We start from the raw sequence: 16,611 nt of genomic DNA, 5'->3' as shown, positions 1-16,611 counted from the left end.
TCTTTCCCCTTGCAGTCCAGCAGCACTAGTGATGGACCTCTGTTGCCTCTGAGCACCTGTCATTCCTCTGCACACTCAATCCCACAGCCAGATGGACTGAAACACAGTTCAGTCCATTAGTCCACAGCAACGTAGACTTGTGGGAAGCCCCCAAGAACGTCCTACTCCAGCTTGCGGCAGTGGCTCCACATCCCTCTCCAAGTTTGACTGTCTGCCATTTCTATGCCTTCCCTTGTACATGTGCCTTTGAGCACAGCTCCATATCCCACATGCCCACTGAACGCCCAGTGCCCAGTCCAGCATAGTCACTGTGACCAGCTCATATTGAGCTCATATATCAAGTCTCGGTCCCCTTCCCCTGGGTATACATGTGGTGAACAAAGAGTTGGCAGGGACCTCTGAGCTGTCCTCCCTGGCCTGGCCTGTCCCCTCCCACCACCTCTGGTTTCAGTCAACACACCAGCTTGTCTCAAGGCAGGGGACAAAGATCAGCCTCGCTTCAAAAGGGAGCAGCCCTGCTCGGTTGAGTGCCCAAGTGTGATATGGTGTTCTTCCCAGATGCAGTAACAACCACTGTGTTCTCAGAGGCCCAGGGAGCAGCCGAGCAGCCATGGGACTGCTGGCCGGGGATGGGCTGTGGTCTGCGGCCATCATCACGGCCATCTTCCTGCTTCTGGTGGACCTGATGCACCGGCGCCAACGCTGGGCTACCCGCTACCCACCAGGTCCGGTGCCACTGCCTGGGCTGGGCAACCTGCTGCAAGTGGACTTCCAGAACCTGCCATATTCCTTCTACAAGGTGAGGAATGCGATAGATAGCAGAATTCATGTTACCCTAGCAACAGATGATGATGCTAAAGCCACAAGTTGGACAGGGGTCTCCAAAGGAAGCGAGTGAGAGGAATTCCTGGGCCAGGGCACTGCGAGGCCTGAGGACAGAATTTCAAAGAACAGAGGATGGGGCAGGATGGGGCAGCAGGCTCAGGATCTGATAGGACGGGAGAAGTCACAGAGGCCCCAAGTTCTTACTGGACTTATCAAGGGGCAGGTTCTTGGGAGTGGGGGTTGGTGGACAGAGCTAGCGCAGCCTTTCAGTTGGGAAAGGCAGGTGAAGAGAGGGGCACGGCTGCACAAAGTACTTACCACTGGGGGGTCTCAGGGCTCCTGCTCCCAGGAGCCTGAAACCTGAGTTTGCCCCTGTGTTTGGTGGGAAGCCCAGGTCTCCAGCAGCGCTTTCCTGACTAGAGCAGGGTCACAGTCGGATGACCAGAGCATGTCTAGTGTGAGCCCTTAACTGAGCCTAGAGGGCGTGACAACGACCATGGCTTCCAGCCGCAAGAATCCAGATCTCAGACTAGGGAGGACCTGGCTTCAAAAACAAGCCCTGGGCTGGAGAGATACCTTAGTGTTTAAGGTGCTTGCCTGTGGAGCTGAAGGACTCAAGTTCGACTCTCCAGGTCCAACGTAACAAGCGTGCAAGGTTGCACATGCGCAAGAGTGGGCGCATGAGACTGGAGTTCTATCGCATGGGCTGGAAGCCATGGAACTCCAATTCCCTCTCTCTCTCTTTCTATCTCTCACAAAAAAGCAAGGAAACCAGGTGTGGTGGTGCACGCCTTTAATCCCAGCACTTGCGAGGTAGAGGTAGGAAAATCACCATGAGTTTGAGGCTGCTCTGAGACTACATAGTGAATTCCAGGTCAGCCTGCGCTAGAGTGAGACCCTACCTCAAAAAGTCAAAACAGCAACAACCTTCCCTGCAAAAAAATCAAAGAAAATCTGTTGGGCTTGTCTAAAAAAAAAAAAAAAAAAAAGAAAGAAAGAAAGAAAGAAGAAAAGAAAAGAAAAAAGGTGCTGTGCATCCAAAGCCACCCCTACACACACACCCACACAATACAGCTGGACTCTTACAATCTTCGGGGAACCTCCCCTTGACAAGGGCTGTGACCATTTCCTGCAGCTGCGCCATCGCTTTGGGGACGTGTTCAGCCTACAGCTCGCCTGGAAACCGGTCGTTGTGCTCAATGGGCTGGAGGCCGTGCGGGAGGCGCTGGTGAAGTGCGGAGAGAACACAGCAGACCGGCCACAAGTGCCCATCTACGACCACCTGGGCTATGGGCCCAAATCCAAAGGCAAAGAAAGGGCAGTGGTGGGAGGCAGAGGTGGCATGAGCGAGGTCCTTGGGGAGGCAGTGACCCGAGGAAGGAGAGGGTCTACTGGGGTGGGCTGTGGTCGAGCAGAACCAGGAAGACTGCAGAGGCCCGTGAGCTGCTGCGTGGCAGGAGTGTTGGGGTGACGGGGGCTCGCGGGAGGACTATGCCCGAGGAGGGGAGTGAGAGCAGGGCACCCTCAATGTCCTCAGGGGTGGTCCTGGCACCCTACGGGCCTGACTGGCGGGAACAGCGGCGCTTCTCTTTGTCCACGCTGCGCAACTTCGGTCTGGGCAAGAAGTCTCTGGAACAGTGGGTGACTGAGGAGGCCGGTTACCTCTGCTCCGCCTTCATGGACAAGGCTGGTGGGTGATGTGTTGGGAGGTACCGGGGGGGTTGGGGGGCTGGACGGGGAGCTAGGAGCAACATACTGACTTGCTTCTCCATGACCAGGACACCCCTTCAACCCCCAGACCCTCCTGAACAAGTCAGTATGCAATGTGATTGCGTCCCTCATTTTTGCCCGTCGGTTTGAATTTGAAGACCCACACTTCACTAGATTGATCCAAACGTTGCAAGGAATTATAGGCGAGGACACGAGCTTCATTGCTGAGGTATGAGGCTCAGGAGCCTGAGGACCAGCTCCAAGCTGTGGGTCCTCAAGGAGGAGGATCTGCAAGTGGGGGTGGTGGGGATCCTGACCACAGAGGCCAAGACCTAGACAAGCTCAGAAAAAAGAAGAGGAGAGCTACGTGTGTGTCAAGGGCTCCAGAGGGAGAGCCTGTGAGACTTCCAGGTACCAGTTCTTTTGGTAACCCACAACTGCAAGGAGTAGAGGCTGGCATTGGGAAGTAGGCAGGTGATAGGTAGGGACACCCAGGCCCTGGGTCCATCCTGGAGCACACTAGGAATAGACAGGTCTGATGCGCACTGAGCAAGGTCTTCTCTGGCGGTCACAGGTGCTGAATGCCATCCCCATATTCCTGCGCATCCCGGGCCTACCTGCTAAGGTCTTTCCTAACCTGAAAGCCTTCATGAGTCAGGTAGATGGTCTGCTGACCGAACACAGAATGACCCGAGACCCCAATCAGCCACCCCGAGACCTCACTGATGCCTTCCTGTCCGAAGTGGAGAAGGTGAGGGGCCACTGCAAGAGATGGGGTCTAAGGCTGTAGGGTGGTGAGGCCAGGCTGGGTAGGGCTTAAACATCACCCAGTGGTGTGGCACCTGGACTCCCTAGAGACTGTGGGAGGTCGCTAAGGGTTTCCTCTTTCTATCCCTGAGCCAACTTCTGTCTGTGGGCCCAGGCCAGGGGCAATCCCGAGAGCAGCTTCAATGACGCAAACCTGCGCTTGGTGACGTTTGACCTGTTCTCTGCGGGGATGGTGACCACCTCGACCACGCTGGCCTGGGCTCTGCTCCTCATGATCCTGCACCCGGATGTGCAGCGTGAGCCTGGCCGGGGCCAGAAGGGAGGGGGAGGGAGGAAAGGCAGGGGCAGGGTCCCCAACCGTGTTAGGACACCTGTGCTCCCAGCACTGGCCTAGGCAGACACCAGCAAGAGTGAAGGACGTCTCCTCCCGTGGCCGCAGCCTTATCACAGAGGTAGGAGAGGATCGAGGTGCATCCCCGGGACTGGTCTCCATGGGGACGCTGTCCCTCCAGGCCGCGTCCAGCAGGAGATCGATGAAGTAATAGGACAGGCGCGGAGTCCGGAGATGGCAGACCAGGCCCACATGCCCTTCACCAACGCCGTGATCCACGAGGTGCAGCGCTTTGCGGACATTGTCCCAGTGAATTTGCCTCACTTGACAACTCGTGACATTGAAGTGCAGGGCTTCCTCATCCCCAAGGTAGGCATGGGCCCTCCTACCCCAGCATGGGCTCGCCAATTCCTACTCAGTGCTACCAGCCAGTGACTGGCCTCAGTCCACTACGGACAGGTGAGGGAGGAATTTAGGACCCACTTCTCAGCTCCTCAGGTAGTAACTTCCCCAGCCTTACTGTGAGTGGGAAGCAGAGCAGAGACAAGGCCAACACTTTGTAGCAGAACCCCAGGTATAACGAGAGACAGGCTATGGTGCTGAGAAGATAGGACAGAGGAATGCTCAGCACTGCAATGTTTCTATCACACCTTCCAAGGCTCAGGGTCCATTGTGCAAGATGTGGCAGAAAGAATGAAAGAGCCAAAGGAAGGGTAGGACATCTTACAATGTGCTCCTCCTGACACAAAATGGCCTGGATATCCATGACCTCACAGTGCCTGACACTACCTACACATGACCATCATATAGGAGGAAAAGATCATGACATCAAAGTAAAAGAGACTCATTGACAGAGGGAGTAGATATGATGGAGAAAGAGTTTCAAAGGGGAAAGTGGGGGGGCGGGGGGAGTTACCATGGGATATTATCTATAATTATTGAAGTTTCCACTAAAAAATAATATATAACAAAAAGAAACAGCCAGGCATGGTTGGCGCACGCCTTTATTCCCAGCCCTCGGGAGGCAGAGGTAGGAGGATCGTCATGAGTTCAAGGCCACCCTGAGACTACATAGTGAATTCCAGGTCAGCCTGAGCTAGAGTGAGACCTTACCTCGAACAAAGAAAAAAGAAAAGAAAGGAAACAGGCTAAACTATAGCTGAGGTCGTCATAGCAGCCACTGCGCACAGGGAGAGGCAGCAGTGTGAGTACCCGTGTCACTTGTCCCTTGGCCTTGCCATGGCATCAAAGGGTGCTGGGTTTCTGGAGTCGAGGGTTGCATGACAGTCCAGATGCATGCCAGAGAGTCTGTGCATGTGTGCCTCACGCCTGGAGCCTTGGTGTCCCCATGCCAGTCCGTGGTCACCTCATGTGTCTCCTCCAGGGGACCACCCTCCTCACCAACCTGTCCTCGGTGCTGAAGGATGAGAGCGTCTGGGAGAAGCCCCTGCGCTTCCACCCTGAGCACTTCCTGGATGCCCAGGGCCGCTTCGTGAAGCAGGAGGCCTTCATGCCCTTCTCAGCAGGTACCCGTGGGCTCCCCGCACCCCTGCCTCGCCCCCAGGGTGCCTCGGACCCGGGCTGACTGAGCCCCTCTTCCACCGCAGGCCGCCGCGCGTGCCTCGGGGAGCCCCTGGCCCGCATGGAGCTCTTTCTCCTCTTCACCTGCCTCCTGCAGCGTTTCAGCTTCTCGGTGCCCGCAGGACAGCCCCGGCCCAGCGACTGTGCCATCTTTGCATTGCCAGCGATCCCACACCCCTACCAGCTCTGTGCTGTGGCCCGCTAACAGGAGCCCCGGTAACAATTGTGCTCCTCTGCTTTGCCCTCATTTACAATAAAGAAATGTGGCGTTTGGCTTTTGGTTTTTGATCCAACCCCTCTCCTGTGTCTGTGCTAGTTTCTCAGACAACAAGGTAGTCAGCCCTTAGCAACTGCCTGGTCCCTTCTGAATGGACAAGGTGCATGTTCTTGAGGAAGGGTGTACTGAGTTCAGACCAGCAGCACACACCTGTTAGTTTAGCACTTGGGAGCCGGAGGCAGAAAGACCAGAAGTTCAACGCCAAGCTCGGCGTGGTGAGGCACATCTCTAATCCCAGCACTTGGGAGGCAGAGGTAAGAGGATCACCATGAGTTCAAGGCCACCCTGAAAATTCCAAGTCAGCCTGGGCTAGAGTGAGACCCCCTCCTCTAAAAACAAAAAAGAAAAAAGGAATAAAGAAAGTTCAAAGCCAGCCTGGGCTTCGTAATGAGTTCAAGGAAAGCTGGGAACTGTAGAGTGATATGCTGTTTTTTAAATCAAATGGAAAGTAGGGGGTACATGCACTGATACTCAGTACATGACAGGTGATGAACCCTGTGTCACCCATCAATGACTGCTGACAAACTGCAGGCCAGGGTCCTAGGACTAGAGGACAACTATTGATGCTCTTGTAACAACACGGTTCTTATTTGCAAGACCAAGGGTGGAGATGGGTCCCCTGGGCCTGAGGTCGATAACTTGGGCGACTAGACAGGCTGTTGGACATACTCACATCCAAGGCGTATTGTGGTGAAAGGCTTCAGGGGAGGTCAGCAGCAGGTGACCTGTGTGGGACCACCCCCACAGGGCTGACTTGTATCCCCAGCGAGGAGGCCCCTTCGGAAGAGGGGCAGAGATGAGGGGAAGGTGGTACCAACACCTGTCTGCATTACAAAGTGAGTGTAAGAAATTTCTTCAACGTTCCCTGAGTCTTGAAGATGTGTACAGCCTGAGCAACTGAGAAAGAACCTATCTCACAATAAAAACTAAAGCTCTCTGGGGGTATAACTCAGTCGTAGAGGACTTGCTTAGCAAGTGTTAAGTCCTAGGTTAGTCCTTGCATAGTATTAAAAACAAAATAAAACAAAAACAAGAGGGAAAAAAAGTAAAAGCATTTGTTGTATGATTCATTGAAATAAAATTCTAGAGACAGGCAAAAGAAGAAGGTGGGAGCCCAGGAAGACAAATCCAAGCTCCCAGGGTGCCTTAGGAGGAGACTTCCATGACCTGGGTGTGAGCCACGTGGGGGACTGCTCACCAGGGAATCCCACCAAGCCTTGTGTCTGTGGATGGGAGCTGTGGGTTTGTCTTATGCAGCAGTCACTCACCACTCCCGTGGCTCATCCCGGTCACCATAACCTCGTGGGTTTGACTCCGAAGGTCCACAGACCCAGCCTCCACCTCACAGCTCACAAGAGATACGTGGTGTGGCACCCAGCACCAGCTCAGCACCTACTTTGGCTGCATGTTGCCAGGTCTTAGGGAAAGGACTTCCAAGGCTGAGGGAGGTCTACGGCCTGGGCTACATGCCTTGACACCACATAGAGCAAGTCACTGTGTTCATTTGCTCATCTTTCTTTTTCGGTGTGGTTAAGGCATAATTAAAGTTTACCAGACTGAGAATTCTTTGTTCCCAGGGTGCTGCATATTGAACCCAGACCTGGGGTGTACTCAGCCAGCATCCTGCTGGGAGCTCCACCCTCAGCCCTACAGCAACCACTAACATTCAAGTGGTGACTAGTACATGAATACTAAGCAACCATCACGGCCATCCATCCACAAGATCTCTTCCTCAGAACGCTGAAGCCTTGTACACCAAATACAACAATTCCCAATACGAGCCTCAGCCGAGTCCCAAGCACCCCCATTCTACTTCCTGTAAACTTAACAGGTTGGACTCATGTACTGTTTGACATTTTGCAATTGACTTATTTCACTAAACTGCTAAAGATTCATTCACCTCCAATGGTTACATAAGCAGTAGACTCCCTGTGCTTCATTCCTCACTGTATGCAAAAGCACTAATCTCCCCGTACTTTATCCTTCACTGTGTGCATGAGCAGTAACTTCCCCGTGCTTCCTTCTTACTGTATCCATGAGCAGTAGTCTTCTGGTACTTTGATTATTTGGTTTAAAATCATTTGGCCATTTGTCTGTGTGTGTGCAATGATAGTCTTGCTCTCTCTCAGTCTGACCTGGAATTCACTATGTAGTCTTAGGGTGGCTTCAAACTCACAGGGATCCTCCTACCTCATCCTTCTGAGTCCTAGATTCGAGGCGTGAGCCACCATGTCTGGCCATTTCCAATTATTGGTAACTTTTGTCAGACGCTCATTCTGATAAGAACATCAGGCAGACATCTCCCTGTGTGTTCACTTGCTGAGTCATCCTTAACTCTAGTGATCATGGTAAACAATCTTTTGATGTGTTCCTGTATTTGGTTTAAAAAAGTATTTATTTACTATTTGGGAAAGAGAGAGAGGAAGAAAGAATGGGCATACAAGGGCCTCTAGCCTTGCAATTGAACTCCTGATGCATGCACCACTGTGTGTCTCTGGCTGTACACAGGTTGTAGGGAATTGAATCCAGGTCATTGGGCTTTACAGGTAAGTGCCTTAACTGCTGAGCCATCTCTCCACCCCTCATCTTGGTTTAATATTGATAAATGTCTAGAAATTCATCTTTTTTTTTTTTTTTACATTTTCCAGTGTAGTGGAGTATATGTTTGTGACAAATGTCTATATGATTTTCTAAATTCCATTGTTATCTGGCATATTAATTTGGATCTTCTCTCTCTTTTTGTTAGTTTGGCTAAGGTTGATGGTCTTCCCTTTCCATTCAAAAAGCCATCTCATTGTTTCATTGTATTATTTTATTTTTAAGTTTTTATTTATTTCTTTTTTTTTTGTTTTTGTTTTTTGGTTTTTGTTTTTCGAGGTAGGGTTTCACTCTGGCCCAGGCTGATCTGGAATTAACTAAGTAGTCTCAGGGTGGCCTCGAACTCACAGTGATTCTCCTACCTCTGCCTCCTCCTGAGTGGTGGGATTGAAGGGGTGCACCACCACGCCTGGCTTCATTGTTTGTTTGGTTTTTTTTGAGGCACACCCAACAGACTGACCTTTTTTATGCAAATAGAGAGAGTTAGCACACCAGCCACTACAATCAAACTCCAGACATGTGTCCCCCTTGTGAGCAAGTGCTTTACGTGGGACCTGGAGACTTGACATGACTTTTTAGGCTTCACGGGCAAGCTTCTTAACTGCTAAGCCATCTCTCCAGCCTGTTTCATTGATTTCTTTTAATTTATGTATTTTTGCATGTGTGTTGCACACATGTGTGCGTGCACGTATGTGTGTGTGTGTGTGTGTGTGTGTGTGTGTGTTTGCGTGTGTCCATTCTCAGGTCTCTTGCCACTACAAGTGAATGTCCATCCAGCTTTACATGGATGGCTGGGGAATTGAACCTGGTCTAGCAGGCTTTGTAAGCAAATGCCTTCAGCTACTGAGCAATCTCCCCAGCCTCTGTTTCACGGATTTTTTGTACTTTTTAAAAATTTCTGTATAATTGATTTCTGCACTAACATTATTTTATTCTTATTTTTAATTAATCAATTAATTATTTGGTAGAGAGAGTTGTGGGGTGTATCAGGGTCCCTTGTGGGTGCAAATCAATTCAAGATTTTGTGCATCTAGCTTTATATATGAACTAGGGAATCAAATATGGGTCGGCAGGCTTTGCAAGCTTTAACCACTGAACTATCTCCCCAGCACTTATTTTTATTTCATTTATTCATTTGTTTTTATTTTAATTTTTTATTATTATTATTATATTTTGGTTTTTCAAGTTAGGGTCTCCCTCAAGCCCAGGCTGACCTGGAATTCACTATGTAGTCTCAGGCTGGCCTCGAACTCACAGCAATCCTCCTTCCCCTGCCTCCTGAGTGCTGAGATTAAAGGTGTGTGTGACCACGTCCAGCTCATTTATTCACTTGTTTTTACTTTTGAGGTTGAGGATTCATTTATCTATTTAGGGGGTGTATGTGTGCATGCATGTGTGTGATATATGTGGGTGTGCATGCAGCAGTGTGCACCCCTTGCACGTGCATGCAGAGGGTGGAAGACATTGGGTGTCTGCCTCTGTTGCTCTTCCGCCTTTTTTGCCCGAGACACAGGCTCTCACTGAACCTGCAGCTCCCATTGTTCAGGTAGACTGGCTGGCCGGGAAGCCCAGGGATCCCCCTCAGCACCGGCGTTACAGGGTCCACAACCATGCGCAGCTTTTGAGGCCGATGCCTGAGACGGAGCACAGGTCCTCATGCTTGCTGTGCACGTCCTCTTCCCTGCCCCGCTGCCTCCCGAGCTCCTCATCCATCCACTCGTTCAGTTGATCTTTAAAAAATATTGTATTTAAGCAAGGTGTGGTGGCACACGCCTTTTACCCCAGCACTCGGGAGGCAGAGGTAGGAGTATCGCCGAGAGTTCGAGGCCACCCTTGAGACTACATAGTGAATTCCAGGTCAGCCTGAGCTAGAGTGAAACTCTACCTATAAAAAACTTAACATATATACATATATATGTATATGCACATATATATGTATGTATAAAATTTACTTATTAGCAAGCAGAGAGACACAGAGAGAGAGAGCACATGGGCGAACCAGGGCCTCCAACCACTCTAAGTGAATTGCAGATTCATGACCCACTTTGTGCATCTGGCTTTATGTGGGTCCTGGGGAATTGAACCCACTCATTAGGCTTTGTAGGCAAGCGCTTTAACCGGTAAGCCATCTCCCCAGACCCATTCATTTAATCTTTATGCGTGTGTGCATGTGCGTGTGTGATGCATGTGTGTGAGTAGGTGTTCATGCCCTGGCACACCTAGAAGAAGCCAGCCTTGTGCTCTTGTCCTACCTGCAGCCACACTGGAGAAAGGGGCTCTTCTCCCCTGCTGAGTGCATCAGGCTAGCTAGCCTGCGAGCTTTCAGGGATTCTCCTGTCTCTGACTCCCAGGTTGCGTTAGGAGCGCCGGGATTACAGCTGGGCACCACGGCATCCAGTTAAAGTGGGTTCCGGGGATGCCAGCAAGCCCTCTCGTCGGCACAGCAGGCACTTCGCCCTCTGAGCTGCTTCCCAGCCCCGGGTGCTAAGCAAGCGCTTGTGCAACGGAACCGAATCTACAACTCTGCCATGTTTTTTTATTGTTATTGTTATTTATTTGCTTATTTTGAGAGACAGAAGAAAGAGAGAGAGGCAGGTAGAGAGGATGGGTGCACCAGGGTCTCCAGCCACTACAAGCAAACTCCAAACACATGCTCCACCTTGTGCATCTCATCTGGCTTATGTGGGGGTACTGGGACATCACACCCAGGTACCCAGGCCTCACAGACACACGCCTTAACTGCTAAGCCATCTATCCAGCCCTGTTGGTTTTGTAAAATATATTTCTTATTTTATTTTATTTATTTATTCATTTGCAAACAGACAGAGCAAGAGACAGAAAGGAGATACACGGAGAATGGGCACGCCAGGGCCTCTAGCCACTGCAAACGAACTCCAGATGCATGTGTCCCCAGGTGCATCTGGCATACATGGGTGCTGGGGAATTGAACCTGGGTCCTTTGGCTTTGCAGGTGAGGACTTAACTGTTAAGCCATCTCTCCAGCCCCTAATTAAGTTCATTTACTAAAGAAAGAGAGAGAGAGAATGGGTGCACCAGGGCCTTTTTAGCCACTGCAGACAAGCTCCAGACACATGCACCACCATAGTTTATGTGACTACTGGGGTAATGAGCCTACATTCTTAGGCTTTGCAGGCAAGTTCCTTAACTGCTAAGCCATCTCTCCATCCCTGTTGCTTTTTAAAATCATGAATATTTATAAAACTTTGTCATTTTTAATACTGTTTTCTCTTCAGATCATATAAGTCTTTTGTCTTACAGTCATTTTTTTAGCATTGAGATGACCGTGTGGTTTTGCATTTAGGCATATTAATACTGTTATAATACATTTTCAAATGTTCAGTTGTGATATTCAGTCATTTGCAAGATGCCCCAGCATGAGGAATGCTTACAGGGAGTTGAAACCATTTGTTTTAACTCTATTATTATTATTTTGCATATACAAGATTTTGAAGGCTGGGAATATGACTCGATAGTTAAAGCCCTGGCTTGCAAAAAACAATGGTCCGGGTTCAGTTCCCCAGCACCCGTGTAAGCCAGATGCACAAAGGGCACATTTGTCTGGCGTTTGTTTGCAGTGGCGGGCGGCACTTGTGCACCCATTCTCCCTATCCCTCCACCCCACCGCCCAGATCCGACCTAAGCCAAAGATGTGGCAAGCACAAGGTCACATATGCCCACGAGGTGGCGCAAGCGCCTGGAGTTCGATAATAATGGTCGAAGTCCTGCCGTACCAATGCTCGCTCTATCTCTCTCTAAAAAAGAAAAAGAAAAAAGACTGGTTCTGGGTAGATTCTTAGAGGCGGGTGGACTAGAGACTTTAGCATATCTTTTCTACTCAAGGTTTCTCATCATAGAGTCTTTCATGAGTGTGAATTCAGCAGGGATGACTTGAGATGTTTTCTTTCCTCCTAATGTCATGTTTGCTAGAAAAGTCATACGACGCTGGGGTCCTTCCACACTGTGTTTAAGAATCATTTCCAGGGCTGGAGAGATGGCTTAGCGGTTAAGCATTTGCCTGTGAAGCCTAAGGATCCTGGTTCAAGGCTCGATTCCCCAGGACCCATGTTAGCCAGATGCACAAGGGGACGCACACATCTGGAGTTCGTTTGCAGTGGCAGGAGGACCTGGCGCACCCATTCTCTCTCTCTCTATCTGTCTACCTTTCTCGCTCTGTCTGTCGCTCTCAAATAAATAAATAAATAAATAATGAACAAAATATTTTTTAAAAAAAGAATCGTTTCCAATGTGATCCCTTTCATGGTATCCAAGGATACCATGGCAAATGAAAGCTTTCTCACATGGCTTAACTTTCAGGATTTTTCCAGTGAGTTCATTCATGCATTAGAAAAGTAGTTAAGGAGCTAGAGGGTTGACTTAGTGTTGAGGCCTTTGCCTGCAAAGCTAAATGACCTCAGTTCAATTCCCCAGGACCCATGTAAGCCAGATGACACATGCATCTGGAGTTCCTTTGCATTGGTGGAAGCCCTGGAGCACCCATTCTCCCTCTCTCTCTCTCTCAAATGAATAAAAATTAAATATTAAAAAAAGAAAAGTTCTCTCTCCCATGCATAAGAATTAAGTCCAAATGGATTAAAAACCTTAACATCAGACCAGAAACTCTGAAACTGCTAAGGGAAAAAGTAGGGGGAACCCTTTAACATATTGGTCTTGGCAAAGGCTTTCTGAATACAACCCCAGTTGCTCAGACAATATAACCACAGATTAGCCACTGGAACCTCATGAAATTACAAAGATTTTGTACTGCAAAGGACATTGTGAATAAAGCAAAGAGGCAACCTACAGAATGGGAAAAAATCTTTGCCAGATGAAAGAGGATTAATATCTAAGATATATAAAGAACTCAAAAAATTAAATAATAAGAAATCAAACAAGCCAATTAAATAATGGGCTATGGAACTAAATAGACAGTTCTCAAAAGAAGAAATACAGATGGCATATAAGCATCTAAAAAAAAAAGTTCTACATTCCTAGTCATCAGGGAAATGCAGATTAAAACTATGTTGAGATTCCATCTCACTCCTGTCAGATTGGCTACCATCATGAAAACAAATGACCATAAATGCTGATGGGGATGTGGAAAAAGAGGAACTCTTCTACACTGTTGGTGGGAATGCAGTCTGGTCCAGCCATTGTAGAAATCAGTGTGGAGGTTCCCAAGACAGCTAAAGGTAGATCTACCATATGACCCAGCTATAGCACTCCTAGGCCCATATCCCAAGGACTCATCTCATTACCTTAGAGATACTTGCTCATCCATGTTTATTGCCACTCAATTCACAATAGCTGGGAAATGGAACCAGCCTAGATGTCCCTCAACTGATGAGTGGATAATGAAGCTATGGCACATTTACACAATGGAGTTCTACTCAGCAGTAAAGAAAAATGAAGTTACAAAATTTGCAGGAAAATGGATGGATCTGGAAAGGATTATAGTAAGTGAGATAACCCAGGCCCAGAAAGCCAAGCGTCACATGTTCTCTCTCATATGTAGATCCCAGCTACAGATGATTGGACTTCTGTGTGAGTGGGAAGAAAACTCAGTAGCAAAGGCCAGTAAGCTAGAAAACAGATATAACGAGAAGAGAAAGGAAGGGAGGAGGGTACTTAATAGGATAGTATTGTATATATGTAAATAGAAGAATAGATTAATGGGGGTGAAAAGGCCCAAAGTGAGGTCAGCAGAAGAGATTGAGTAAAGGAAAGGTGGAGGGAGGGCTAATAAAAATCTAAGAGGATATAAATAAATCATATGGAAACCTAGTTTTTTGGACAATGGAACATTCAGGAGCCATAGATTGTTGCTAGAAAAATTTCAGTGCCAGGGTTGAGATACCTTCCAGTGAGTTGTTGGCCAGGGAGGTCCCTGATGCCCCCAAAACATTATAGGCCATTGCCAAGACCCTTGGTTTCCCACCAGGAATAGATAATAAGACCCTATTGCTGAAGACTCCACATACTTGGGCTGCAAGGCCACTGAGAAATCCTGCTGGAACTGAGCTGATAACCTCTTCCATGTAGACCAGCTGACAGAAAGCTGGAAGAAGCCATTCTGCATGCAATTCAATGAGAGAAAAAGAAATCACCAGTGAAGATACTCAACAGTGGACACTGCAAGATGTATATTTGGCCAGCCAGGCCAAATGAGCCAATGGGTACAATAGTGATACATCTGACATGGTGGAAAACAACTGCCCTCTAATTGGACTGAAGGCCCGCTCCATGGAGGGAATACATCCCTGATACTGAAAACTTAAAACAGGGGTACTCATGAGCCCTAGGGGTGTAACCTCTGCTGATGTCTGGCTAAATGTATATACTATGCACATCAAACTGCCCAGTAAGCACTTCTCGTAATGTTCATACCTATATATTAATGCTACTCTCACTTTTGGTTAGAGAATCTTCTCTTTGCAGAGGGCAGTGACCTTGGGATGACTCAGAAGGCATCATGGTTCTAGAAAGAAGTGACAGGAGTGCTCAGTCCTGCAATATCTCTATTACACCTTCCAAGGCTCAGGGTCCATTGTGGAAGAGGTGGTGGAAAGAATGTAAGAGCTAAAGGAAGGGTAGGACTCCTTACAAGGAGCTCCTCCAGACACAAAATGGCCTGGATATCCATTAACTCAGTGCCTGACACTACCTACACAAGACCATCATAAGAGGAGGAAAAGATCATGACATCAAAATAAAAGAGAGACTGATTGAAAAGGATGTGATGGAGAATGGAGTTTCAAATGGGAAAGTGGGGGGAGGGAGGGAGGGTATTACCATGGGATATTTTTTATAATCATGGAAGAAGTTGTTAATAAAAATTTTTTTGAAAAGTAAAAACAAAAAGTAGCCAGGCATGGTGGCACACACCTTTAATCCCAGTACTCGTGGGACAGAGGTAGGAGGATTACTGTGAGTTTGAGGCCACCCTGAGACCACGTAGTGAATTCCAGGTCAGCCTGAGCTAGAAAGAGTCTCTACCTCAAAAAAAGAAAAAAGAAAGAAAAGTGTTTCAGGGACTGGAAGGATTGCTCAGCGGTTAAAGACACTTTGTAAAGCCTGACAGCCTGGGTTCAAGTTCCCAGTACCCACATAAAGCCAGATGCACAAAATGATATATTCACCTGGAGTTCGTTTACAGTGGCAAGAGACCCTGGCATGCCCATTCTCTCTCTCCCCCTCTCCTTCTGCCTTTTTTTCTTTGTGTCTCTCTCTGTCTTAAGTAAATTAAATTATTTTAAAACAAAGAAGAGCTGGGGAGACTGTTCAGCACTTAAGGCACTTGCCTACAAAGCATAACAAAGCGAGTTTGATTCCCCAGTACCCAAGTCAAGCTAGATGCACAAAGTGGTGCATGCATCTGGACTTCGTTTGCAGTGGCGAGAAGCCATGGTGGGCCCACTCTACCCTGCCTCCTCTCCCAGGCACAGTGGCGCATGCCTTTAATCCCAGCACTCAGGAGGCCAAGGTAGAAGGATTACTGTGAATTTGAGGCTAGCCTGAGATTACATGGTGAATTCCAGGTCATCCTGGTCTAGAGAGAGACCCTACCATGAAAAACCAAACCAAAAAAAAAAAAAAACAAAAAAACAGTAGTTAAGGCCCTTGTCTGCAAACCAAAGGACTCAGGTTCAAATCCCCCAGGACCCACATAAGCCAGATACATAAGGTGGTGCATGAATCTAGAGTTTGCAGCAGCTGAAGGTCCTGGTGGCACCGATTCTCACTCTCTATCTTCCTCTTTCTCTCTCTCTCAAATAAATAAATAAAATATATTTTATAAAAAAAAAAAAGAAAACTATTTGAGGGCCTCAGAACTCAGAAGACGGTTCAGCAGTTAAAAAAACTTAACTTGCAAAGCCTACCAACAGAGCTTCAATGCCCCAGTACCGAGTAAAGCCAGAGGCACAAAGTGGCATATGCATCTGGAGTTCATTTGCAGCAGCTAGGGGCCCTGGCATTCCCATTCATATTCTGTTTCTTACTTTCTCTGCTCATAAATACATAAAAATATGTATAGGCTTTTCGAGGTAGGGTCTCCCTCTAGCCCAGGCTGACCTGGAATTCATTATGTATTCTCAGGATGGCCTCGAGCTCAGGGTGATCCTCCCACCTCTGCCTCCCAAGTGCTGGGATTAAAGGCGTGCGCCACCACCCCCCTGGGCTCATTTTTATATTTCTATTATTTTCTCCTTGTTTACTCTCCATCACTTTTGAAATTCTCACTGAAGTTCTCCCAATCTGCAGAGTGTCCCCAAAGACACCAGTGGACCGCAATAAGACCCTGAGCTTTCTGGCAGTGGAGGCTGAATGGAAGTCCCAGGGGACTGTGGTCACACTAACAGTCCCGGGGGACTGCTGGAGGATCTAAAGTGGCAGGGCTGGGGCTTCCTGCTCAGAGCTGCTCTGGCTGCTCCTCTGCCTCCTTCCCCCCTCCTCCCTGGGACTCCTCCTCCTTAGAGCTGCCCCTCCTCCCTGGGAGCGCCTC

At 48.5% G+C, this 16,611-nt stretch overlaps 1 protein-coding gene across 2 annotated transcripts; it reads left to right on the top strand.

The window, feature by feature from the left end:
* Positions 1–502: 502 nt before the first annotated feature.
* Positions 503–7,582, top strand: LOC123461570 (cytochrome P450 2D20-like). Of its 2 annotated transcripts, XM_045152463.1 has the most exons (10): positions 503–799; positions 1,961–2,132; positions 2,363–2,515; positions 2,604–2,764; positions 3,110–3,286; positions 3,458–3,599; positions 3,816–4,003; positions 5,019–5,160; positions 5,242–5,431; positions 7,070–7,582. In XM_045152463.1, the coding sequence occupies exons 1-9, from the start codon at positions 611–613 to the stop codon at positions 5,418–5,420; spliced, it is 1,503 nt and encodes a 500-aa protein (XP_045008398.1). In that variant the 5' UTR covers positions 503–610; the 3' UTR covers positions 5,421–5,431; positions 7,070–7,582. The 2 variants fall into 2 exon arrangements, with proteins under 2 accessions (XP_045008398.1, XP_045008397.1); XM_045152462.1 differs by lacking the exon at positions 7,070–7,582 and having other exon boundaries at positions 5,242–5,508.
* The last annotated feature ends 9,029 nt before the right edge of the window (positions 7,583–16,611 follow it).

The sequence above is a fragment of the Jaculus jaculus genome, chromosome 6, assembly GCF_020740685.1.
Source record: "Jaculus jaculus isolate mJacJac1 chromosome 6, mJacJac1.mat.Y.cur, whole genome shotgun sequence".
NCBI lineage: Eukaryota > Metazoa > Chordata > Mammalia > Rodentia > Dipodidae > Jaculus > Jaculus jaculus.
The sequence above is the reverse complement of the archived record's forward strand: the minus strand, read 5'-3'. Positions and strand labels throughout refer to the sequence as shown.